At 46.4% G+C, this 27739-nt stretch overlaps 1 protein-coding gene across 1 annotated transcript in view; it reads left to right on the top strand.

The window, feature by feature from the left end:
• Positions 1–27739, top strand: part of RTN1 (reticulon 1) — a 120833-nt gene that overhangs the window by 70043 nt on the left and 23051 nt on the right. The window contains exon 3 of the mRNA XM_027711759.2: positions 2772–3554. Within this exon, the coding sequence (XP_027567560.1) occupies positions 2772–3554 (783 nt within the window). The remainder of the gene's footprint in view (positions 1–2771; positions 3555–27739) is intronic.

Genomic DNA, 27739 nt, shown 5'->3' with positions numbered 1-27739 from the left:
GCGCTCTGTTCCTGCGCTGCGCTGGCGCTGAAAAGCCGCGGGTATTTATACGCTTGCCCGTGCCAGCAGTAAATGTGACACCCTGCTGCTGGCCACAAAGGGCTGTTTTATTCACAAGGTAAATGCCATGGCTGAGAGTTACAGACTGCCAGCACAGGCAGGAGCGGGGTGAAGCCGAGGGACGGCGCGTTGCTGCGCTACGAGGGCTGGAAGTCACATGTCTGTTTGGACGTGTGCCGGATTAAGTCATTGCTCAGGGAGAAAATGCTCCTGTGCCGGGATGCGAGAGAGCAGCACGGCTCATGTGGCTTGCTGCAGCCAGAGGAGAAGGATGCACAAGCTCCCAGTGCAACAGAAACTTCCCAGCATCCAGACAGGAGTGCATTGTTACAGCTCTGACACCTTAATCCCATCCACAGCCATGCTCTGGGGTGCAGAAGGACTTTTTTGTGCAAGAGAGATGTGCTCCAAGAGGGCTGTTTTGTTGGAGGAGCTTTAGATATGCCAACAATATGTGCTTGAAATTACTGATGACATGTATTGCTAGATACACAAACCAAAATTGCTTGGAGGGGTTGTAGGGAGGTTGTTTTTCCTGCCCATCTCCCAACAAGACGTGATGACACGGGTGTGCCATCATCAAAACCTCCCCTTTTACCTGAATCATCTTGAGGAAGGCATAGGATTAGGAAGAAATCAGCTATACTACTGCCATGAGAAATTAACCCAGGAAGTATCCAGAAATAATGGTTTTCATAGAATCATAGAGTATTTTGAATTGGAAGGGAACCACAGGGATCACTGAGTCCAACTCTTGGCCCTGCACAGGACAGCCCCAAGAATCACACCATGTGCCTGAGAATGTTGTCCAAAATCTTCTTGAACTCTGTCAGCCTTGGTGCTGTTTTATCCCAGGTCAGATCTAATAAAGTCTCTTCCCCACCCTCTGTTTTAAAGGAGCTTCCAGATGTGGCCAGGGCAGCTGGATGGGCTTAGGGGGCTGATGCCAGTGGCTGCAAAGCAGGGCTGGGCTGAAGGCAGATATCCACTAGGAGCCAGGGGCAGGTCAGCTCAGGATCCCCATCTGTAAACAAGGGGCTGGAAACTTTCCTCCATTCTGCTGGGGTACCCAGCTGTGTGGATGCAGGCAGTGTCCTGCCATGGGCCTCTTCACCAGCATCTGCAGGAGGAAACTTGGGGGTCTATTCTCCTGATGGCTTTCTTGACACACCACAATCTGCAATGCCACTTAGTGAGTGCCATCACATTAACGACTTAAAATCAGAGAATGAGCACCCAGGAGTCCAGGGGGCAAATTTCCACATGTCCTTGACTGGGGAAATTCAACCTTTTTTTCCCCCTGCAAAGAGAGGGTCTTGTGTGTGGATAGCAGGGATCTCTGGCTCAGGAAAGTGCAAGATGGAAATGGGTGATCAGGAGGTGGCAGTGGCCAGGTGACAGCAGGGAATGTGTGTAAAACTGCTGCCATGGTCCCCTCTGGGCACAGACAGGCTCAGGTGGCCCATCTGGCCTTACAGTCAATGCACCAGGTGCACTCTGGTTTCTGGGGCTGGCTGATGCTCTGTGAATGACCAAGGAAAGCCTGTTCCCCAATGGAGTAACTCAATGCACCAGGTGCACTCTGGTTTCTGGGGCTGGCTGATGCTCTGTGAATGACCAAGGAAAGCCTGTTCCCCAATGGAGTAACTCAAGACAGCTGCTGATGCACCTTATGCTGCCTCTGTCACTGCTTACTGTGAACACTTTACGGGCAAATTCACTTCCTTTCTTATTTCATTACAGAATCTCACATGGTAAAGGGATATACAAGGAGATATATCCCTTCCAGAACAGGATGTGGGCTCCTTGCTAATCCCGGGTGACCACCCAGACCTTTCACTTACTCATTTTCACTCTCTGATTATATCTTCTTCCAGAGTGAGCCAGAAAATGCAGACTACATTGTTGGTTTTCTTTGTTTTGAATTTTGGGTGACAAGTTAGCAATTATCTTGGTTAATGTAGTTCACAATTATATTAAGAATTATGGTAAAAAAATTAAGTTTCATTCTTGGAACCAACCAAGCTAAAAATTCGCCACCCACACCCTGGGAAAAAAAAAAACAACAAACAAAATAAACCCCACAAACCACAAACCCAAACAACAACAACAACAAAACAAATAAAAACCCAGAAACAAACAAAAAAGCCACCAAGACCAAAACCAAACCACAACTGAGAAAAGTTTTTGACCTGGAACTTTCCACACCTGAAAGCTAAAGTCTGACAAAGCTATTAGTAACTACACATGGTTTGTTAGGATCAGCAGTGTCAGGAACCCACGAGCCCTGTGTGTGTGTTTGTCCCCAGAGCAGACCTGTATCTGTATCCCCAGAACAGAAAATGTGATACTTTCATATGTGCCATGAGCCCATGTTCCTCATGACTGGTGATTTTCCTGGTGAAAACCATGTTGCTGAGCCACTGGTCAAGTAGTGACCAGCACTGCCAGGTACCTCAGCTTTTTCCTCAGTAAATGATGTTAATGATACTTCTTTTATAAAGAGTACACACATGGGAAAAGCTCTGTAAAGACAAGCTGTTATTACTGTTAGTCATCCCAGATGGGTAGATTTTGTGCCTGTGTTACCAGTCCTGCTAGAGGGAAATATGCTGGTATGAAATCTATTGTGTTTGTTCCCTAAGCAGGCAGAAAACATGATTCTTAATTTTTCTTCCTTTTCCCCCCCTACTTTTTTTTCCTGGTGGCAGAACCGTCCGGCTCAGAGTCGCAGGGCAAAGGCAGCCTGTCGGAGGATGAGCTCATCAGTGCCATCAAGGAAGCAAAGAGCTTTTCCTTTGAGACCTCAGAGGCACAGCGGTCTCCAGCCCTCCCCACCGAGAAGAGAGACCAGCGGGCCAAACCCGGGCGCCCCGCCGGCTCCTCACACGGGGATAACGAGGCCAGCAGCGCCGAGTCGGGGGACTCGGAGATCGAGCTGGTCTCAGAGGACCCCCTGGCTGCCGAGGAGGTGCTGCACTCCAACTACATGACCTTCAGCCACATTGGGGGGCCCCCTCCATCGCCCGCCTCCCCCTCCATCCAGTACAGCATCCTGCGGGAAGAGCGGGAGGCTGAGCTCGACAGCGAGCTCATCATCGAGTCCTGCGACGCCTCCTCGGCCTCCGAAGAGAGCCCAAAGAGGGAACAGGACTCCCCTCTGATGAAGCCCAAGGTCATGGACATTATCAAGGAAGAGAACAGCTCGCGCACCGACGCCTCAGACTATGAAGCCAGTAAAATGACAGAGAGCAGGATGAACAGGGAAAACCTGGCAGAGTCCTCGTCCTACCTGAAAAGCTCCTTTGTTGCACCAAAAATAGGTGCTGAGCCCCCGACCTCTGCCGTCAGCACCGAGGAGCTGAAGGAAAGAGTAATCCTGAAGAAACCCATCGAAGAAACTGTTGTTAACCAAAGTAAAGTGTCTTCCAAGGACTTTGGCAAAAGAAGTCCCTTGGCTTCGTTCCTACTGCCGTTTTTAAATAAGCAGAAAGGTAAATGCAGATGTTTATGTTGGTTTTTGCAGTGCTGATTAGAAGGGAGAGGAGGGAGAAGTGCCTGTTCCTTGCAGGGGAGATGCTAGTAGTGCTGAGCAGGGGGAGTTGCTGGCATTGGATATCCTCAGCTGAAAGCTGGGTACGTCTGTAACAAATATATCATTCCTGACCTGCCCATTCTCTCAGGGAAAGAAAAAGGAACCAGCAACAGTAATTCTTAGACTTAAGAAAATAGATACAGGATCGTGCAGGAACCACAGTAGGATAAGGCTGATTCATATATCAGACATCTGGAGGACAAAGAGGAACAAATCCTGCCTTGTCCCAGGGAAGGACTGCAGTCAGGGAGGTGGTGCTGCACCTCTCAGAATTGTGAGGTTAATGATTTTCAGGATGCATTTAGGAAAAGAGAAAGATTTGGAGGAGGAGTTGCGTTTGATGGGTCTGGGTTTTTATGGAAGTGTTCAAGGCCAGGTTGGATGGGACTTTGAGCAACCTGGTCTAGTGGAAGGTGTCCATGCCCATGGAAAGGGATTTGGAACTAGATATTTAAGGTCCCTTCTGACCCAAACCATTCTGTGATTCTATGACTGAAGCTGGTACAGCTTAAATGAATCTCTCTCATGGTGGCTGACACCCTCCATCCTTAATATAACAAGGGGTTTTGCGTATGCTTCCAGTGCAGGGGGATGAGCGGCTCCTCCCAGCTCTGCGTTCCTTAGGGGACATCCTGTGCACCCCTCTGAGAACCCCTTCCCTAATCCAGCACTGGGCAGGACACTTTCCTGGTACTCAAATGAGCTTGAGGGCACTTGTCTCCCCACGGGATCCCTTCAAAGCCAGTGCAGAGCCAGCCAGGTCCAGGCTTGCTGTGCCAGGCACTGTGGTCTAACAGGAACCACCAAACCTCTAGACACACCACCACCAGGTTTTAGTCTGAGCTGAACCCTGAGGACTAAGGGGCAGCACACGGTCACTGCACAGTGACACTGCCGGGCGTCCCTGCAGCCTGTAACGGGCTTAGTTCACAAAGCACACAAGAGAAAAAGGTACTTTATTCTTTGCAAGACGTCAGCTTTAAGTTGCCAGAACCTCTGTGTGCCTCTGGGTTTCTAGGCTGGTGTGGAAGGGAGGGCCACTGGGCTGCCCCACGCCTGCCCCTCTGTTTTCTCCCCAGCTGGGCTGAAGGGCAGCGACTGTCCATGGCTCTTGTCAGGTGTTGTTTTTGCAACTCAGAGAGCTGCTGCTTCCTTGCAAACAGCTGGATAGGGATTGGAGGAGGAGGAGAATCCCACACCCACTGCTTAAAGAGCATCTTTTTGTGCAGAGGTTGCCCACACGATGGCCTGGAGATGTGGCAGGAATGTGTAAGTGGCACACTTAAAACCAATTTATCTATTGCTGTGAACTCAAGCGTGCAAGTCCAGTGAGGAAACAGCCCGAACTTGCATGATGTGCTGAGGGCTGCAAGATTTGCAACAAAAAAAAAATACGTTAATACTGATTCTTAGCAGTAATGAACTAATGACATTAATAGGTTGAACAAGAAACATATGATTATTGCTCATGTGTTTTCCTGCCAGATTCTCAGAGCTTGCAAGGTCATGCTGTGCATCTCATCTCCCTCACAAACAGGATGAGCTCTGACCATTTCTTTCCCCCTTCCCAAATTCCCTTTTTTGCAGGACTAGATGAGGCTCTGCCCAAACCACAGCAGCTGTAGGGCTGATTAAATTTACCTTAAACACTGCTCCTGCAGTGTCTGGCATTCGGTCTCTGCAACCACCATGTGTTGTATGTTGTTCTGGGCACACAACTAGCAATTTGGTCTTGCAGTGGGGAAAGTAGTTGGGGACTATCACAGGGGCAGCTAGTGGCCTGTCCCTCAATTTTGAGATTTCAGGCTCTGTCACAATTTTCAGTCCCCCTTAATTGTATTCAGATTTTTTGGGGGCCTAACTTTCATGTCTCTTCTAATTTCTGTCATTGCCCAGCCCGATGATAACAGAGACTTGTTCTCATATGGTGGTCAGGGAAAATCCACGTGCATGAGCAGCGTTTCTCCTTGTGTCACAGTGTGTCCGTGTTTCCTTTCTTTATTCCCATAGGACAGTCAGTAGTGGCAGGAACTTTTCCTCACAAGACAGCTAATTGCTACTTGGCGGTGCAAAAAAGACTATTTCAGTATGTGCTTTTCTCCCTTGAGACACTCTGGTGCCTAAGGCAAGGAAAACAAAAACATAAAGCCTCTCAAGGGCGTTGCTGCTAAAACCTGTGTATCTTTTTTTAAAGCTGATTTCAAGGTATAGGGAGGTGTGGTCAAGATAAGAAAGTGTGGCTGATAGTGGGGTCTGGTTTACACTGCCTTCCAGTCACAGGTACTTCCTGAGCGGGTTGCTGTGTCTGGGGGGTAGTTAATTTTTTATGTTGAGGGTAGAGTACAGGTTTCTTCTTCTGGGAGGACTTGTTTCACGACACTCACTCAGAGAATTCACATGAACTCTTTCATCAGTTTATCAGTTATCAGAGGTAAACTGCAAGATGTGTTAAGTGGCTTGGTGGAACCAGAGCATCCCTCATGGATCCTCCCGAGATCCATCAGCCTGGATCTGCATTGGCTGGCAGGGAAATGATGTGGCAGAGCACATCCAAGAGGACAGGAACAGCTTTCATAACATCAGCTTGAGGTCCTGGCAGAGCTTTACATCATGGCATCACATATGTATCATACACCAACTCAGATGCACCTGGCAGGCATTTGGCCCCAGCCACACTTGGCCCAAGTGATGAGAACAGAGGGAGGTGTGGCAGTGGCACACAGCAGAGGTGCAGCAGAGCGATGTCATCATGCAGGAGCAGTGTCATCGTTCATTAAGAGAATTAACTTAATTATAGTTATCTATCATTAAAAGAATACTAACAAAATGTGACTATGTACTTCTTAAAAATAGAAAACAGAAAAACCTTCATTGTTTCCTGTTACCTCTTTGTTACACATCACATTGGAAGTGTTATGCTACCACTGCACATCCTTCTTATGGCAAGGTTTTAGAGATGTTCATGGAGTCCAGGTGGGGACTGATCCCCTATGGCCACAGCAAGCAGTGCTAGCCCAGCACTTCTGGAGATTCATTAGGAAACTGATGATCAAATGAAGCTATTCAATATGCCTGGCTGTGTTTTTGACACCCTGCTATAGATCTTTCTGTGGCCTCTGGCCAGGTATATGTGATTTAAAAACAGTCACCCAACAGTTTCACATGGAAACATTAACTATTTCACTGTTGATAATCCCACCAAGTGTTTTTTGACTCCTATCCATGGCATTAAATACACTTTTCATGGCTCATCAGAAGTGTTTGCCCTGGGCTGGCAAGACAAAAATTGATTTTGAGTGCAGGAAATACGTGAAGCCGTGCAAAGGGAAAGCCCAGCGTACAACCTGGCCCCAGGAACAGTCTTGCTGATTGTGTTGCTGCCAGTCTGTGGCTTCCTGCCTCAGAGACCTTTCTGCTGTATCTGCCAGACGTGCTGAAACCAGGGCCATTCCCCTAAATAACAAGGTGGAGCACAGCAAGTGCATGTGTGGTTTGCGCAGTGATAACTCAATGTCTCTGCTTAACGTCTATTGCCATCCAGTGGCAAAAATAAAAATGGGCAGTGACTTCCTACCTCCATTTTACTGGGGCTGACTGTCATGATTTCATAGAGTGGAGCTCTTCCCATGCCATGAACTGCCAAGCAGCCTCTCCCACTTTCCCACGTGGGAACAATCGCCTTGCTTGATGCAACACAGGCTTGGCTTTGGCCGGAGTTGTGCAGTTGCTACCTGTGTTAGTGCTGCCAACTCCTTTTCCTCCTGCAGAGCACAGAGGGGAAGGCAGAGCTGTGGCCAAACATCTGCTGCTTGGCTGTTGCTGCCCTCACATCACTCCTGGCATCTCCTCCCAGAGGTGGACACAGCCCTTACGCAACAGGGCTTAGGGCACATCTGGCTGTGGCTCTGCAGGAAGGGAGGGTGCCAGCTCAGTTTCTTTTTTATTTTTGTTTTATTATGTCCTGGGCTTCCACACGGCTTGGGCATACAGGAAATTTCAGGAAAAGACCTGCTGTGCTGGAAATATGCATCCCTTGGCCTGGAGAAGTCTGCAAGAAGCCCAAAAGAAGCCTGGACCAAGGCAAGCTGGGAAGGAGGTTCTCGGCTGAGTCCTTTCCTATCTTCTCTTGTAGTGCCTGCCGGTTCCTCTCTGACAGGGAGGCCTGGCTGGTGTCCCACAGCCTGTGGATCTGGTCCTGGGCAGAATTCCCTTATGCTGGAGCAATTTGTCTCTCCTCAGCCTCTCCTTCAGTGACAATATTAGATTTCTTCTTCTTGATCCATTGCATGAAATGCAGCTTGTTACCTTTCAGATCAGATGTCTGAGCCCAGGTTATAAAAAAAAGAAAGAGATGTGGACATTTATAGTAATGGTAACTTTGTTTTTCTTTTTATTTTATGGCAAAATTTCACTTAGGAAAAGAAAACTACAGGCCTGGGGCTGTTGAGTTGGCTGTCACTCATATGTTAGATGACACAACTGTCAGGACCCAGTCTCCAGGCAGGATCCTGATGAAAACACAGTCAAAATTAATAATTTCAAGTGCATTATTCTGCAGCACAGTCCTATGCCACCCTGCTATGAGGCATTCTGTTTTTGATGCCTTATGCTTTCATAGCATTACTCTGGTTAGTCTCCTACAAGGGCATGTCCTTAAAACACACCCTTGGTGGCAGCTGTGGCTCTGAGCCCCCATGAGGGACACCAGGGTTCAGGGCCACCCATTTTTATGTGGTGGCCTGGTGTCTCTCAGGTGGTGTCACAAGCTGCAGTCAGGATCACTTCTGATTTTGGAGTGACACTGGTGAATTCCCTGGGTTGAAGAATGTGTTTTCCCTTCTCCCCGGTGCCTCTTGTGCTGTCCCATCACACAGTGGGCAAACACTAAGCAATGTGGGCGTTTCTCCTTTGATTTCTCACTGTGTTCCCCCACTTGGTGCCACAGACAAACTGATTTTGCACAGTTTCTCAAGGAGGTGGTTCTCCAGCAGAGATCCAGGAAAGATCTGAAGTTATTGGGAATGATTTTTGTTCAGCTAAACATTGTCTGCATTGCGATAGCACGTCCCTGCTGCTGGTGGAGTTGCTAGTGACGCATTTTTCCATGGGAAGGGGGTGTTTGGTTGGGTGATTTAGCAATCTGAGGCTCATTTCTCATCTGCATGCTCTCACCAGGCTGGCTCTGCAATCAGCAGCAAGCCAGGCCAAGGCTTAAGCATACGGCAGTGTTAGTTTAATATTTTAGTGCCATCTGCTGTAAGTGCCTCCACACCCTGGCCCATCTGTTTTGTGTGCTTCAGTTTGCTTTTTATGGGGCTCCGGTAGCTTTGCATCCTTTGGAAAGTCCCTGCTTGGAAAAGGTGTGCGGGAGAGGGATGTCCTGCCTGTGGGTGGAGCATCTGCACCTTGTGATGCTGTAGGAGGAGTGGGATAAAATCTGTCCAGAGAAGTAAACATGTGAATCTAGTTCTGGCCTTCCCATGAAATCTTGGAGTAGATTGGTGAACCTCTGTGGACTTGCCTCACACATGGAACAATTCAGGTGGGAAGGGACCCGTGGAAGCCTCTGGTACAACCCCTTGCTCTCAAAGCAATTTGGTCAGGTTGCTCAGGGTCTTGTTGGCCTGCCCATCTTCTCAGCAAAGGCAGAGGTTTTGGGATAGCTGAGAGCTGGAGCCTGAAAATCTGGGTCAGTCGCGTGATGATGCCTCAGCACCATTAGCTGCAGGCACAGCACAGAGCAGGGTAAAGAACAGATACCACTCAGTGTATCTTCAGACAGAGTGGGCTGGCAGGAACTTCACAAGGTCCTGAGAGCCCATCTCCTGGCCCTCAGCCAGGACTCCTGGTAGAGCACTCTTGACAGATGCTTGTGACTCATTTGGAAAGGCCTCTGTTGGCAGATCCTCTACCAGCTCCCAGGTCTGTATCAAGAACAGTTGGCTGTTCTTCCATCCTTCTTTGCTTTAGGTTAAGCAATCCTAGTTTCTTAATTTTTTTCCCTATGTGGTCATGTTTTGGAGCTTTCTGAACTGTCTGGTTGTTCCCTCTGTTCTTTTCTGCCAGTGGTTGAATCCTTGGAGGTTACTTTCATGGAGATCATCCATGCTGCTGATGGATTACTGCCTGCCCTACAGGCTGGGACTGGGCTTCTAGAGCCCACTGCAGCAGCACAGCATTATCCCAGAGAAAAGGAGGCTCAGGGGGTGCCCTGTAATTCTCTATAACTCCCTGACAGGAGGCTGTAACCAGGTGGGGGTCAGTGTCTTCTCCCAGGTAACAAGTGACAGGACAAGAGGAAATGGCCTTAAGTTGTCAGGGGAGGTTTAAATTGGTTATGAGGGAAAATCTATCCACAGGAAGGGTGCTGAGGTATTGGAATAGGCTGCCCAGGGAAGTGGTAGATTCACCATCCCTGGAAGTGTTCAAAAAGTGTGTGGAGGCACTTGGGCACATGATTTAGTGGTGAACGTGGTGATGCTGCATTAATGTTTGGACTCAGAGATCTTTCCCGACCTTAATGATTTTATGGTTCTATGATATTGAGTTCCATTGCTGCAAGAGGAATCTCTTCCATACAACTTGGAAATGTCTATTCAGATTTATGCAACAGGCTGTGCTGACCGAAGCTTCCCTACTTGAAGTCATTTGACTCTTAATTTTCTGCATGAGAATAGCAATGGAGGAAATTTTGAAGAGTTGGAGAAGCCTAATGGAAAAATGAAGTTAACTATGATAATTTTGTCTATTTTTGAGAAATTGAGAACTTGAACGTGTTAGATATTAGCTGTTTTCCAAGAATCAGGAACTGGTAATTACAACCTGAAATTATGGCAAAAATGGTCAATTAGCTATTTATTGGCTAGATTGATCAAAATGGCCAATAAAGAGTAAGAAAAGAGTTTTAAATGAAAGCATCTGCAGAGCTGCAGCAGAGTGAGGGGTGATTGTCTTGCAGACAACAGTTTTGTACCAGGGATTCACCTTTCATGGTACAGTCTTGGTATTTTGGGAGGTTTAGCAGTAGATGGCAGACTGAGAGGTCTTGGTTTCCATCTGCTTTGCCATTCAGCTTTCACTCCATTCAAGGAATCTAAAAAATAACTGAACACGTGATAGGACATAAACAGGGAGCTGTCATGACACGGGCTCTGCAGACACACTCACAAGGTCTCACTGCAGAGACTTTTGGACAACTGAGGCAATGGGGAGACGTCATCTCCAGCCACTGTGACTGGAGGAGTTTCCTCATCCCAGCAGCAACTCATGGGCATGTTCCTCTGCCCATGGAGGAGGAGGGGGAACTTCACAGCTACATATTTCTGCCTTTGAACCAGGCTGTAGCTCACCTCCCCACATTTCTGGCCAGCTCATACAACTCAGCTGCCACCTTACAGCTTGTTATACCCATCAAGCTGTGATAACTCCGCCAGAGCTGAGCAGGAGAAACCTGGAGACGTGCAGGTCGTGGTGGTGGAAATGAATAGTGTACACACCAGCAGGTTTGTGTCGTACATGATTTCTCTTCACTCCTCTCAGACCCCTTTTTTTCAGGAAGGAAGGAGTGAATTGGTCCTTTCTGGCCTCAGGAGTGGTTGCAGAGGGGACAAGAAGAGCTGATGGATAGTCAGATGCTGACTGTGGAGTTCTTCCTGGAGTCCTGGTTTGGTGGGAGCATAGCAGAGTCTCCTAAGTGAGGAGTGGTCACTTAGAGGAGATGCATGAACCCTGGAAAGGATCAGAACAAAGCAAAGAACAGGAGATTTTCTCCCCAGATAATGGTTTGCCTGGGCAGTGGCTGGGATTACTGCAGTGGTGATTACTGCAATAATCCCTCGAGCAGTTAGAACCATGTACATTTACCAGAGCATGACCTTGATATGACCTTCAGAAATGCCTCAGTAAATCCCACGCCTTCAGCTCACAACCTGTGTTATCCATAGCCTGAGTATTTGGCCCAGTTCACCTCTAGCATCTGTTTACTCCCCTGATTTTTGTCTCTTTTCATGGAAATTACTCCCCATCTATTGGGTAAGGTCAAACTTCTAATGCGTATGTGTCAAACTGTCTTAACCACAGTGACTGGATGCTCAGAGGTGCTTTTAAAATTGGGCATAGCTTAATGTGGGAGAATCATATGTCTTCTCTTGGGACTGTTCTCTACTCCACTGCCTGTATGTGTTAAGTACTGAGCTATAAAAAATTACAGGCTTTATACTTCTGTTTTCATATATCTTCCCTTTCAGAGCAAGGCGCTGCCTCTGACGAGCTGTCATCAGTCGTAGCACTCAAACAAAAGTGTACAAACCATTCTGATAAATAAGACACAAGACAGTGTTTACAAAACCTTTCTGCCAAGTCAAGATTACATAGTGACCAGTAAAAAACAACTAAACAAACCCCCCCAGAATCCAGTTGTTTAACTCTGTGCAGGCGCTCGATGGTTACGTCAAATGTTTAAATATCAAAGCCATGAATGGCCAAGTCTAAGCCAAGCACAGCAAGTTGGTGGGTATCTTACAAACAGGTACCTGCTGACAAAAGGCATGGAGAAGCAAGATGTGTTATGTGCAAAGACCTGATTCTGGGAGCCCACTGCTTGCTCTGCACATGTCTATATCCATATCCATATCCATATCCATATCCATATCCATGTCCTGCCAAGACAAGCACCCAAGGCTGGCTCAGTTCTCTTCCTGGGGAAGGCTCTCTTCAGGAGTGATTTTTCTGTTTATTCAGACACACCTCAGCTGCAAAAGCACATTTCAAAAGCCAAGATCTTGACACTGTGTCCCTTTCAATGTCTCTGGCTGTCAGCGATCCATGACTCAGCTTTCAGAGAAGGCTGTGACACTGACAAGCTGATGGTGGCCAGATTTTGCAGAGGCCTTGACGTAGCAATGCTTTGCCTGGATACTCCAGCAGACCTGAGAGATCTGTTATTGACAGAGAAATCTAACATCTCTAAGCCAGCAATGATGGCTTCTCTGTGGCTGACACAATATATGGTAAGGATGGATGTTTATTCTGGGTATACAGAAACATGAAAGGAAAAAAAAAAACCAAGCTGTATATAATGAAGTAGAAAAGTTATATGACCTGCAAGGCTTTTTTGTAAATTATATTAAAGATCTTTCATAGAATCACTGAATAATTTGTGTTGGAAGGGACCTTAAAGATTACCTAGTTGCAATCCTCTGCTATGAGCAGGGTCACCTTCCATTAGATCAGGTTGCTCCAAGCCCCATCCAACTTGGCCTTGAACACTTCCAGAGACAAGACATCCACACCAATTCAGGTTTTTAGCTCAGAACGTACTTGGGGAAGTTTATATACTAAAGTACAGATTAGGTGAAGAAAAAATCAAAACATTTTGCTTTTATTAACACAGAATGTTTTGCTTGTCATTGCAGTTCTCTCCTAAATTTAGTGCTTTGCAGGGAACTTCTGGAACGTTTTGCTTTTTGATCAAGAAATGCTGTTTCTGAATCTCTGCAATGTTTTGTGAGCTGGGAATCATGTGTTTTCACCAGTTTCATTGATTAATTCAAATGAAGAGTTTGGACTCCTTTCGGGACTGATTTAGATTTATGATTAAGCTCTGGGGATACATCTCTAGGTCTCAAGACAAGGTGGAATACAAATTTCTGAGTGTGTCTACCTGTTTCAGGATGGCTCTAATTTTTCAGATGTAAAGCAGAATAAGGACTTCCCTAAGTACTGCTATTTGTGTCTTATGGATAGCATGAGGTTAGAATGAATGTATTTGACTGTAGAGAAGGGTGGGCGTGCGTGCGATAGGTTTCCTTTGGGAATAAAACCTGGAGGTGGGTATTGATTTTACTGGTGTTTTTCCTTAGCTTGTGAGTGCACTGCTGATTGGGACATAATAGCAATATTGACTGAAAAGGGGATTCAGTTTTTTCTTTTTCTTGGGAGGCTGCTGAGCTCATGTCAGTTCACAACAATGTAGAAAATATGAGATATATAATGGTCTAACAATCCAAAGGTCTTGAATCCCCCCATGAAGAAAGTGTCTCATGTTCTTGTCACTTTTAATCTTACCTTGGTTACCACTTTTCTTTGTTTTATTCCTCTGCAGTATATTTTTTTCCAACTCTCTTGACCTTTACCCAACCTGGGTAATTTAGTCTGCTATTTTTTCCAGAGAGGTATCACAGATACTCTCCCTTTCCCCTCTGGCTCTGACCAGCAGCTCGGTGGTTACATGGGAGCTGCAGCAGTGAGAGGTCATTCTGGTGTTCTGCATTTGCAGCATTTTACTTCTGTGTGAGGAATACAAACAAGTATGGAAAAAAACTAATGCTACAAGAAGACAGGTTGGTTTGGATGCCAATAATCTTCTGCCTCCACCACAGGTCTGCCAGACACAATCCTGCCTGTGGTGGGGATGTCTGGGGATGTCAAGGTTGCTTAAATCAGCTGTAGCAATGAAAGTGAAGGTTTGCCATTTTGGAAGTGATGATAGATTTCACAAGTGCTTTGAGTCAGGGAGGCTCCAGCTGAGCATCGTTTATGAAAATTTGGCATACAAAGGTCCTTATGCTTCTGAAATAGGTGTTTCTCCATTCAAGAGGGCTGAGCTTTCGTTTCTTGCTTGTTCAGGGCTCAGAGGACACAAATCATGACTGATTTCAGGCTGCCTTACACAGCAGTGAATATTTTGTGGCGAAAAAGCCCTGCTAGTTGGGTTGCTTCTCTTAACCATAAACCTCATTCTAGAGTTTATCTTCCTTGCAGCTTCAGCTTAACTCACAGGTCTATGCACTGAAAGCCCTTTGGTGGCACTTTCTCAGAGAAACCCTTTCCCAGCTGGTGCCATCAGGTTTTATTTGGAATTGGTGATCTCTTCCAAAGGTTTCAGCAGGTGGAGTTTGCTCCATGTGCAGCTGTAAGGAGTCCTCTGTATCAGGAAAACTGATTAGGTCCATCTGGGTGCTGTCAGTCCTCCAGTACTTTCATGCAATTCTCCAGCATCACTGGAAAAGATGCACAAGCTTTCTCACAGTTCATGTGAAAATAATCCCACAACTCAGTTTATGAGAGTGCAAACTACAGCAAGAGATGACCTCAGGAGTCCTCTGAGCTGGGGTAACTTGAGAGGCACTAAAAGGACACAGATAATCAGTATTACCTTTGCAAAAAGCCATGTCTTAGAGAGAGAGAGAGAGAGAAGGCTTCCAATGCAGCAAACTGAGCTTGCATTAAGGACTTGGCATTAGACTATTCAGATTGCCAGGTAAAGCAGAAATCTCGGTAAAGACTGTCCCCTTTCAAAATGGATCCTAAAGAATAATTTGCAGGGAAACAGCTTTTGATGTTTGCTGCTTATCTTTTGAATAGAGGGTGCAATGAGATTGCAAAATTCAAGGGATAAAGCAAATTCAGATTTCCAAGGTCTGGTACCATCACAGGCTGGCTGGTATAAACACTCTGCCTTGCTTGGTGCTACTTGGGATCCACAGTGGTGTAAGATCTAAACCCAGCCTCTGACAATACCACAGACACTGTTTTCACACCAACTCACTTCGAAGCAGCCCAGGAGCTCTGCTCAGTCGCTGTGTGATGCTGGCAGAGGCAGGGGTTGCACAGACAGGTTTTTCTGCTCTCCTTTGGAAATATAGACAGTTCCTTACAGAGGCGGGGGGGAGTCCTTGCAATACACTCTGATGAAATCAACAAAACAAGGGCTGTATCTGGGCAACCAGCAAGGTAGGAGAGCTCACAGAAAAGCCAGAGGAGATCGATAGTCAGGATTTCTGAAGGTTACTTTGTCAGCTAATGTACCACTGAAACAAGCAGCTATGCTTACTTGCTCAGGTTAAGTGCAGTTGTTCCAAAGAATGGGAGTTACTTCCCAAAGGCAGAGAATGGGCTGCCTTCCCTTTTTGTCTGGGATGCCTGCACTGGAGCTTTGCTGCTACTGCTGCTGGAACAGCAGGACTTCCTATACCCTTAGCTGAAAGTCAAAGGTTTATTGCTCCAACCAGGGAGTCATAAAATGAGTGGGATTTAATAAAAGCCATAGTAGCAAATGTTGCCTTCTGAAACAAGAACTCACCCCTACACTTCATGTGCACACAGTCACTGCAGCTGGGTGTTACCCACTGACTCTGCTGCCTGGTGCTCTCAGACATGGTGATCATGCAAACTGGCCCAGAACTGTGTGTGCAGTTATGTCTGATGTTCCAGAGAAACAGGGAAAGGGCCTGTCCATATTCAGTAGTGCCATTTTGGGGGTTTGGAGTAAAGATGATTCAGTCACAGTGACAGAACTGCTGGAAGCAGTGAACTCACAGGTTTTGCCCATGCTGAGAGCCCCAGTTTTCCCAGCACTGCATGTTGGCAGCAAGGGACAGTGGCACTGTCCAAACCTCCAGGCAAAGCAAGGAAGGAGATGAGTATTATCTTACAGACGGGACGCTGAAACACATGCACACCCTTTTGTCTAGAAAAGCTGCTGAAAAAGGGCTGAGATTGGCTAATTCATTGTATGATTAATTGATTTGCTGTATGTGATTAATTGATTTCACTGCAATAACACCAGGAATGCACAACAAAACCGGGAAATGACCTCAGGTTTTTCTGAATTCTGGTTTGTGAAATCATCTTTATTGCCTGGTTATTGAACATTACATCCAATAGATGTCTGTAAAAAAAAAAAAAAGGCAGCTTTTTCCATCATTCAAAGCAGCAGTTAGCAGGAGCAGCAAGGCACCCTGCATCCATCAGAATGGTTAGCAGCACACCAGTCCTATCAAAGGGGTGATTTCCATATATATAGTTATATTTCCATATAGCTATGCCAATGTGCTTTTTACTTGTAGATCTTGCTCCTCCAGCAGCAATGAAAGGGAGATTATGTTGGAATGAAGTTTAAATGGAGAAAAGGACCAAAGAGCTGATCCTACTAAGTGCTGAAAGAGCTCTGGCACGTGCTTAATGGTGCTGAATTATTCATTGAGCTGGCTGGGCAAACTGACATTGCAAAAGGAAATAAATGAGGGTGCTGGAGGAAAAATGCTAAAAGATGTGTTAGACAAATGTCCCAGTGGCACGGAGTTCACAGAGGATCAGGCTTGGGATCCCACCCCTTAAGTACCATTTGCTGCCTGGTGCCTTTTGTAGAGGAAAGAGTGGATGTTTTGGCCGTGCACACAGGGGTGACTTTGGTGATGTCTGTGGGCCCAGATTAGCTCCTTTTGGGACATGAGACCTTTGAGGAGACGCACTGTAAAGAGCAGGGAATAGCCAGTAAGCAGCTGTTTAGGGTCGGAGGCATTGATGGGGCAACTCATATAGCAGGTAGAGCCATGAAGACTGAAAGGTTAACCTTTATCTGACACATCTGATTGGGGAACATGCCATCTCTTACCCCTCTTAAAGGAGTCTTGCTTTCTTCTGTTCCTGCACCCCTTGGTAAATCAGTCACAAGTTTTGCAGTGCCTTCTCTCAGTGCTTCTTCTCCAGGTGAGAGCCCCTTTCCCTAACCAATCTGGGCAGCTGTCTGGAAGTATTCTCCCTCTTCCCTGCACTTCCAATCCCATGGAAACAGGGCAACACTGGCTCGTCAAACTGTTCTGCATTACATCACTACATTTGAAGGAAGGGGGGGAACTGAAGGCTATTTAGTGTGGTTAGGGTCTGACCCTGTTCTCAGGGACAGTCTGGGCAGGGACGTTGCCTTTGTAGTATTCACTGCACTACAACACACAGCAGTAGCTAAGAGGAGTATCTTGGATGAGAGTCCTCACTTAACTCTTGCTTGATGCTACATGGAGTGGGGCTGAAAAGATCAATGTGATAATCACGGCCTCACAGCCCTGGCTATGCTGTGGTTTGAGTCCTGCCTGGGGAGCAGAATCATTTCCTGGCACCTCTCTGTCTGCTAAGACTAGAAATGTTGCCTCAAACACTGTGTAAATGTCTCTGTTGCATATAGCTGTGCTCTCCTGGGTATTTTGGAAGAAAATATTCAGAGCACTTGGCTTCAGCTCCTGTTGTTGCTCTGATTTGGAGATGGTAGCAGCTGAGATTTTCAGGAATTATTCAGATGCAAGCTATGCTTTTGCCCTGTGGGCAAGGGCGGAGCTCAGAGCAGCAGTTTCTATGCATGGATTTGAGTCAGGCATAGATCTGTACCATACTTGCATGTATAGTCCTATACCTGAGTTATCTCCTCCTACCTGCTCTGTGCTTGCTCAGTGGAGTTCCCAGCGCTGCTAAACGGAGGTTTGGCAGAGAATCATGCAGCAGAAACACATACAGCAGGAACTGTCTGGGCTTTTGCAAACCCACCATCAGCATGTCCAGCTGTGCTCAGCTGCATCCAAGTACCATGTTTTTTGCTTCTTCGGGCTCCTGCAGAGTCCAATGCTCCTTTCTGTTTCCAGAGCCAAAAGCAGAGCAAGCCCCTGTGCCATCCCCAGCAGACCCAGGGGTAAGTCCATCCCATCCACTTCCAGCAAATGTGGTAAAACAGTTGTGGCAGCCGGGGTTCATACCTGACCCATCTCTAAAGACATCCCTGCTGGAGTGTGCTGTGGTGAGTCCTGAGTTCCTGGTCCCCATCACCTCAGGGACTTGTCAGCAGGACCCACAGTCCCCAACCTGGGCTCAGGTTTCCTCAGGATCTCACATCCAAGTCCAGCCAGGTGTGACCAGGCCTGTGGGCCAAGTCATCACCTCACCCCTATAGCACTGGCTCAGGAAAATGAGGTACCAACAAGGAAGTATGCACAGCCACGTGCATCCTAAACCACCAAGGTTTGTGTTTTCCTAAGATTGGTTCTCCCTTCTGAAGGGATAGACCCTAAGAAATAGGGAGTGTCCATCTCTGTTAGCTTATCTTGGTAATCCCCACCAAAGGGAAAAGAGATGTGAAAAATCAAAACACTGAAGAAGGTTCTGCCCCACACTTTAGTTTTATGCATTTTTTTTAAAAAATCAGAGTTAAGTGTGGGGGTTTGAATCCTTCCAGAAGGGTGAGACTGCAACACACTTTTGGCTGTCACTCCAGCAGGATTTCGCTTTTGCTGACCAAAGAGAAGAGTCTGTAAGATGCTGAGGCACCCCCTGTGCATCCTTTTAGCATATTTCAACCCAAAATAGGAAGAGAGGGATTGTAAATATTTACTGGAGTTGTGTATCAGAGAGCACTCAGGGATCCGCATTTGGATAATCTGCATTGCAAGTCAGGGGAATAGCAGATGACTTTGAAAGGCTCTAGTGCTACATGTGTTTCTTAGCACACACAAATTGCTCCCTGATTTCTTAGGAAAAAGAAAGCTCTGTGCTGATTATTGCTTTTAGATCTTATTTTAGTTGTAGTGCCTGGAGACGCAGCCAAGACCAGGATCTTTTGTTAGCCAAGATCGGAGCAAGCAGTAAGGTCCTTTCTTTGGAGAGTTTGCAGGATGAATTTCAGTATAAGGAGGATTATGAAATGCAGGAAACACCACCATTTTGTGTTGGCTGAGGCACAGCTCTGCTTTGCTTGGTGCCTGCTCCTTTTTTCAATCCCCCAGTCCCCTCAGCATGGTTGTTACCCTTCGGGTGAAGTGGTAGGTGAGGGAGAAGGGAGAAAAATGAGGGATCTGTGGTCTGCTCTGCTGTGTTCCCAAACCTTTTCCCTAATTAGATCCATTTGATCTAATTCCAGAGAATTGGTAAATTCTTGTGTTAGTGAGTCACTACATGCCTGACAATGTCAGTCAGTGCCATGCACCCCAACTGCACCTGTATCATCACAAAGAGGAAAGATGAGGAAACATGCCTAATATTTTCTTTATAAAAACGACCTACAGAAGTCTACCCACTGCTGTTGAAAGAAGAGATGTGTCTCTCCTCTTTTTCAGGAACTGTTTTGGCCTTTTACTTGTAAGTAACATGGACGTGGGACATTATCTCCAACCCCTACACCCCAAATCTCTTATCTGTTTGATTCGAAGATGCTCCCACTCCTTTCATATTTGGACTCAGCTTTAAATACAGCTCATGCAGAAGGGTGCAGTGGGTTTGCTAGGAGATGAAGCACAGCCAGCCCCTGGTAGCACAAGATTCCTCCTGTCACGTACTATAAATGATGCTTCTGCTGTACATTAGAGGAACAGAACTGCGTAAGGGCCAGAGGACCAAGTGGTCTGCTTTAATTATTCATCATTACCAATAGCTATTATTATTTAAGAGCTGCCTTTCTTAGGCTGACATATCAACTGCTAGCCTCTTTCTTCCCTTGTTTGCTACCATCCAATCTCCTGCTGCATTTGCTCTTCTCTATCAAGCCGGCTCCAAGCCATTGCTGTACCCCAGCCATCCAGGCCTCCTGGACTGCTTCTCAGGGCTCTTGTTTGCAGCTATTTATACCAAGCCAGACAGTGCTTTGCTCCTCCTGTTAGTCCCAAGTGCGTGCTGGGTTTCCCTTGCTGTGCTCCATCACTATCCCCCCCCGAGTCTGACTCAGATGCTGCACACAATACGTTCACGGGGAGAGTTCCCACCGGCGGTGCCAGCACGCCTTACTATCATCTCCATTTCTCCCTGAGAGGCACAGGCCTTGTTTACTCTTCTTTTAATAACACAGATGGTTTTAATAGTTCTCTGCCTTCGCCCCCAGTTCTTTCTCCTTGTCTGTAGTCTGTCTAATGCCTCCTTCTAAGTGATGGCTTTGTCACTTAATCTCATTAAAACTTCTCTTCATTGAACTCCGTGAGCTGCTTATCAGACCGTAAGCCTAATCTCCTATTTGTAATTAATTTGTTCTGTGCCTCCTACAATTTGGCATCATTAGATAATGGCATCACTCTCAAGGTCACTGATACACAGCATGAGGTAAACACTGTGGCTCCAGTGCAGGCTGCCCTGATATCCTCCTCCTTCCTCCTCTCTTTGACACACCACTTGATTTTATTGACATCTTTCTCCCCTTCCCTCAGCCAATTTCTGATGATGCTTCCTGTCCAGCGTGTGCTGCTGTGTGACTGCAGATCAATATCCCACACTGTCTGGAGGCAAATGACATCCTCCTAGTGCAGATTCATCTGCACTAGTTTTCTGCTCGCCTTTCAGCTCCTTCCTACTTGATCCCAGAATTCAGGTGCACTGTTCTTCCTTTGCTGAGTTACATGTTTTCAAAACTTGCAGAGCCTTGTCACAGAATCACCGAGTCAGAGAATTGTTTGGGTTGAAAGGAATCTTAAATTTATCTTCTAGTTTCACCCCCCCTGTCATGGGCAGCGACAGCTTCCACTAGACCAGATTGCTCAAAGCCCCATCCAGCCTGGCCTTGAACACAAGGATGTCCTTGTGGGCTCGAGGTTGGGAATGGGATAGAGGAGCCTTTCACCTTCAGGCCTTTGGGCCCAGTGGACACTCAATGGCTCACTTACCCATGGCACAGGTAGAAACAAGCCACAAATTGCTATTATGGTTTGATCAAATCATAAAAATGCACAGATCATTATTACGATTTGGCATCCATATTTAAAAAAAAAAAAAAATCCTGGATTATCACAGTTCATGGTATCAGCCAGTACCACCAGGCAATTCACACTGGTATGATGAAGAAGAATACTAAGCACCAACCAGAGATGAAAACCAACCCAGGGCTTCCCTACTTGCTGCTGGTACTCAATACCATGGCCTCCATGGCAACTTTGCCTCCAGCCTGTACATAAAGGTGTTTGCAGGGCCCTGCCCTGTCTGGGTCTGCTGGCTCAAACCCCCTTTTAGCAATGTGCTTCACAGGCTGCAAAAGGCAAGAAGGACACCTTTGGTAATATTGCCATTTGCTCAATTGGATTTGATGGTATAGAAATGTCTAGGACCTTTGGAGGCTCTGGAAATAGAGTCAGCCTGATCCAAGCTAAATCTCTTCATTTTCCCCAGTAGATTCATTTTCATCTCTCATATTTCCCTGTTGGGATGTAGTTTCTAACAAACTCAAGTTGATTTGACCCATTCTTTCAACTTTTGCTGTTCTCCCCCTGAAAACAATCTACTAAACTTAAGTATTAGATGCACACAGAGCTGTCATTAGATAATAGGTATCGTTATTCAATACAGTATTGATCACAGCATTCAGAAATTCAACATTCAGGCAGCTATAGACAACAGCTCCAAATCCATTACACAGAGCTATGGGGAGGAAATCTCACAAGCACTAAAAACTCGGGATTTTTAACTCACTAGAGCCTGCAACCATGTTTTCTAATTGGCAGTTTTTGTAAGTGTGCCTAATTTTTCTTGCCTGGTAGTCAAGAAAGAAAAAAATACCTCCTGGTGAGAAATCCTGCTGCCTTTTGGGACAAGGCAGGTTGCTGTAAAACAGATATGTATTTTTTTTCTGAGGGAGGTAAGTGCAGAAAGGACATTTTGCATTTGCTCACATGATGGCTACACACACATATCAGCCCTGATAGTTTGCTGGGAGCCCTCATGAGGCCACTGGGAAGATCCAGTTTGGTCCCTCAAGAGTAGCTACATTCAAGTCACCGAGTGCCACATTTTGGGTAAGAGGCAGCTCTTACCTGAGGATATGTGGTAATTACTCCCAGTGAAATGTCCCTGGCTCAGCAGCAAGATGTATTTGCAACTGGCTTGCAAGCTGTTAGGAACTGCGTGTTTTCTTTGGACGTGATAATGCCTCGAGATGCTTGTTTGAGGCCAGAAAAACTTCATGGTTATAGTCAAAAACAAGTTTCTGCTCAAAGGACATACTGATAAGAGCAACTGACAGACATTCAGACTGACTTCAGGAGACTCACTCCTGAGATCAGAAAACCAGGTTTGGATCAACAGATAAACCTTTAGCTTTCCTAAACAATCCGTATTTTCTAAACCATCCTTGTTTTGGTCTCTCTCTGCAATACACTCCCCCAAACCGTGCTGAAAACATCCTTTTAATCCATTTACGTAACTGTCTTCTTGTGTTGCACTGCCATTCTCTGTGCTCACACAATCACTACACCAGTGTGATCAACACAAGAACAAAAATCATTTTATTCGGCGCATACTCATTTCCTCTGAGGTTGGGCCCAAGTTTGGTTTCGTTCAGCTGTGATATGCACTTGGGCCCCAGCCCACTGAACAAACTGCAGCACTAAATATCCAGTTATCTACCGTCAAAAGGGATGCTTTAAATTTCAGTTTTGTTTTATTTTTAATGATCCATTTGTCTCTTCAGACTCGGGAGCAGGCGGCTAGATAGCTGTGATTTGCAGCCACAGGCTGCCCGCTCCCTCCTCTGCTTCCATGGAAACACATGTTGGATGAGGCAAAACCAGGCATAGACTTGAAGTACATGATTTCCAAACTATTTGCTTTTTCTTGCAAGGAGTCCTTTACCCCTTGTTTATACAAAACTCTGTGTGAGGGGTAAAGCCCTTTAGGTAGAGGCAACTTTTCTAGGTGCCTGACTGGTGCTGATGTTTTTGTATCATCCCTGAGCATGTGAACGTGCTGCTCAGAAGGTGAAATGCATGAGGCAGGTTCGGAGCTGGAGTCATTATGGCTGTGGCATCTGGGATCAGGAGGGTTCAGCTTTTTATATAAACCCTTTGCTATACTTTTATCTCCTCCCTGCAGAGGTGAAGATTGCACTTCAGGACCCCAAAGATACCCAATTTGCACATGTAATAGCTCTGTGTGTTCTCTGGGCAGCCTCTCTCCTCCCTGGGTCATGGCAGAAAGCAGATTATTTGCAGTTTGATGGCAAAATGTGGGAGGGCTGGGAAAAGGGCAGCAGCTCACACAGATCTGCACAGCACAGGCAGGGCTCAGTACAGCTATTTGGGTGGCCGGAGTGTTTTGTGTGGGGAATTGATTCAGAAAGAAAGAAATTGTAGGAGAAAATGGACCCTAAGTGGCAGCCACCAGCTCCCCCTGCACCGCTCATGTAGCAGTCTCTTACCAGAAGCTCTCTGACCCCACAGGGGCATCAGTTCACTCTGTCACTGGAGGTTAGGCTGGAAACCCACTGGCACAGGCATGACTCCACAGGGATGGATCCTGCTGTAGTGCTCTGGTTTGCAGAATCTGAACCTCGCCTTGGCAGCTGCACTCCCAGGATCTTCTACTTGACCCCTGTTTGTTGGTAAGAGGGGTAAAACAGCCCTCTTCGATGTAGTGCCTCTAATGAGGCACTGAAGGAAACAAGTTTCTGGGTGATACATATATTGGAGATTTTTCCTCTATGGAAAAGAAATGTATTTTATCTTCCATCACTTGCAAAGAGTTTAAATTTTGAGGGCTGCTTCTCTTTGTGGCAGCCTAAGCGCAAAGCAGGGCAGAAACCTTTTATTCTAGAATAAACCCCAAGCCAAGCCCTTTCAGCTGCAGGAAAGTATGGAAGCCCCATCCATTCTTGGCCTCTTAACAAAGCCTTGTCTCAGGCATCAAGAGGTAAAAATAAATGTCACTCCATGCTGCCTGATGATTCCACAGGATTCACACTAATCAGAGCACTTCATTAATTATTTAGCTTCAGGGAAATGTGCCAAACGGTTCTGACACTTCAGATATACAAAGTAATTGCCACGTTTACTTCCCAGCTAATGGGGAGGCCAAAATAAATTGTTCTGGGCTGAGTGGGTGTGTGTGGGTGGGCATGGGAGTGGGAGGGGTGAAGCAGGGGCAGGATCTTCCTGCCCTTGCATGTGGTTTAACCCGTACTCCAGAACCCACAGAGCTTCACCATGTCTCAAAGGGCTCAGGGTTGTCCCCCCCTATGTGTCAGCGTGGGCTGGGCATGTCACAGCCCTCGGCCACGGCCATCTCCATCCTCCCCTCCGTGCAATCTGCCTCCGAGCATCACGCCTCCGTTTGCTTCCTGCCGCTCCAGGGCTCCTCTGGCTCCTCAAGCCAACACGGGGGCTGCCGGTTTGTTTGCTCCGAGCTGCCAGAGCAGGATTAGACCCTGTGCTGGGAGAAGTGCTGAGCCGCATCCTGCGCGGAGGGCTCTGCTCCCCCCTCCCGGCTGCCGAAGCACGTGGTGACAGGCAGCAAGCAGCTCTCCCTGCTCCAAAATAAGTAGGTCTCGACTGCAGGTTTGCGACCTGAGAAAAACAAACAAATGCAGAGCAGGGTGGCTATATTTATCTGGAATTTAGAAGCTGTGGTTCACAGGAAACTTTGATCACTTTAAATGTCAGGCGATCTGGGAAAAGAACGAGGGGGGAACAAAAGCACAGTTGAAAATCAAGTGTTTTGGAAAAGGGAAGAGCTGCTGCTTCCAAAATGAAGTAAATCCTTCTCTTCTGGCCCTCATCCTAAGCTGATGTCTCTCAGCTTCAAGCTGGGGGTACGCAGAGGCTGAGGTTTCCAAAGCCTGGACCTGCAGGTGCTGAGCACCAGCAGCACTCAGAGCCCTGCCCAGCATTCAGGAGGAGCTGATCACATGTACTGCACCTGTGACAGAGGAGGTTCATCCAAAACAAAGTATGGCAATTGAGTTTGGGGTTTGGGTTTGTTTGGTTTGCAAACAAAAAAAGATTGTGGTTTTCTTGAATCTATCATAATTTAAAATTAATGTCATGCCATTATGTTTTATCTCTGATTCATTTTCAAGGCATTATTTTAAGTACCTGGCATATGAAATGCGAGGACCTCAGATGGGACACAGAGATATCGTGCTTTTGGTCCCTGGATGCATTTATTAAGAACGAAGTAACTGATGCAGTACAAAGGGATATTTGGTGGTACCTGTCTCAGTCAGGGAGTTTCATCAAAGCCCCGTGTACTTCAGTGTTTTCAAGGAGTGAAACACTTTGGGAAAGCAGTTCTGAAATCCCAGCAGGCCTTCTGCAATGCTTGCCCAGACCTATTTTACTGTTCTCTTTGGAATTCCCCCATTTCTGTAAAAGCCAAACCTGTTGCAAGGGAATTCACTATTCATGCAGAAAATGTAGTATGTTGTCCTTTCACCTCGTATTGCTCATGTGCAATGCTCTGGGATAACAGTTATTTCTGGATATCTGCAAATCTACACAGTTACTCTGAAATTCCTGCTAATTTACCATATTGAAGAGCTATTATTGCAGCAGAGTGGTTAAATGTTCTGTCAACAAGAAGAACATTTTTCCTTATTCAGTTTTGTCCAGTGGACTTCCATGACACTTATTAATTGATAAAGATAGCAAAATAACTCTATTTTGCATATATATATATATATTCAAATTCACCCTATATCTCCTATTATATGCATGCTCATCTCAGAGTAGAGAGCTACCATTTCTTTTGCAGAAGCATTCAGGAAAATGTGGCTTATGGTGTTTAATTATATCATCAGGGAAATCTGAATTCCTTAGTTTTTCTTCCTTTGGTTTTCTAAACGTGAAATAGTTTTGCTGACCTATCTTTAATCCTTTGGCCTTGAGAATGGGAAATTAAATTGTCTTTTCTCAGATACTTGATGTCAGCATCCAAATCAGGACTTTCTCATTGTGTGCAGAGAGGGGGAGCAAGGATATATGATGTTCAAGTACTCAGAGATAGGATCTGTTCTTCAGAGAGAAACCCATTTCCACAATTTCAGTGTGCAAACTCAGTTCTGCATTTTTTTCCTTCTCTTTTTTCCTCATTTTGCATCTGCTTGCATGAGATAACTAGTTTTAGGGATGACTGATCTTAAGTTTCTAATGAGCTGGCTCCAGGGTGTGGATTTTCATTGCATATTCTGCTGATTGGATGCTGGAAGCTTGCTTGACCTTGCTTATGGTATCTTCCATAAGATAAATATGTATTACATATGATCCATCCTTTCCTCTTCCCTCTGCCCCATGTGAGGGGATGTGCCAGGGCAGGGAGAGCCCCTCAGTACTCAAATCACCGCTGTTTTTCTGTGTAGCTCTTCTTCCAACCGATGTCCTAAAATGCCCCACAAAACCATTTTCCCTGTTTGTTTCCCCAGCAAACACAATTCTGACCACTTTTCAGCCAATGCTTCTGGCACATCATTTCCTGATCTAATTCTTCTAAATTACCCTAGAGGCCCATAATAACATTTAAAACTCAAGAGTGCTGCTTCAGTGTCCAAAGCACTTCTGTAGCCAGTGCTCATACCGACTCTCACCACAGCCCTGCTCATATTCTTTCTTTGCTTTCTCCTTCCCACAGCCTTGCAGTGACACTCCTGTCTTACACGCCAGTTTTTATGTCCTTCATTTCTCCTTTTGGCTTTTTTCCCCCCTTGGACAGCACCAATGCACTCCTTATCCATCATCCCTTTGTGCCATACAGCACTGTTGGCATTGCTGCAATAAGCAGCCACACTCTCTGCCTCCTCCCTCGCCTTTGCAAGTGCTGCAGGGCTGCTTTTGCTCAGGACAGAAGCAGCTGCTTCTTAATCTGCCCCTGCCCAACCTGGACCCCCTCCCTCTGCAACCTCAGCCAAGATTTTTGCATGTTAACAGCCTGCTTCCCAGCCTGAGTACGATTTGGGCTGTGGCATCTTGGTACCCACAGTGTCTCGCATCCATGGAGCAGGCGGAGTGGCTATTGGATCCAGCAGTGTATTAGTGATCTGTTGCTGTTTTCCAGGGAAAGCTGGGGTTGCCATGACAATTGTGTGTCGGCCGAGCCTGTGTGTGCATGGCCACAGCATCTGCACACCTCCTTCACTAATGCATTTATTCTCCCAGCCTCCCTGTTCAGTGGGGTGGGGGATGCAAAGATGCCCATGGTGGGATGTTTGAAGCAGCTCTCTAGCATGGTGAGCAGCTCAGAGCCTGCTGGATTATACTCTTTCCCGAAATAAATTATCTGGGGGGAAGAACTGGGGCTGGAGAAAGGGGCTTGCTCTATGTTAAGTCATTCTGCACCTTCTCCCCCCTGCCAGGTTTGGGCTGGCAGGAGGAGCACCACGTACAAGAGCAGAGGAGCCAACAGAACACTGCAAACCACAGCTCATTTGCAAGCACCCCCGGCTGCTTATGAGAATCTCAACCTGAATTAAGGGCTTGTGGCACTGCTGCAAATGAAACCTCAGTCTCCTGAACCTCTGCCTGCAGGCTGTTGGTTTAGTTTGCAGTCACAGTCACGCAGTTTGTAGTTGTATTTTGCACTTGG

This window comes from Pipra filicauda, unplaced genomic scaffold, assembly GCF_003945595.2.
Source record: "Pipra filicauda isolate LSUMZ 115617 unplaced genomic scaffold, ASM394559v2 scaffold304_size882533_pilon, whole genome shotgun sequence".
NCBI lineage: Eukaryota > Metazoa > Chordata > Aves > Passeriformes > Pipridae > Pipra > Pipra filicauda.
This window is presented reverse-complemented; position numbering and strand designations above follow the sequence as displayed.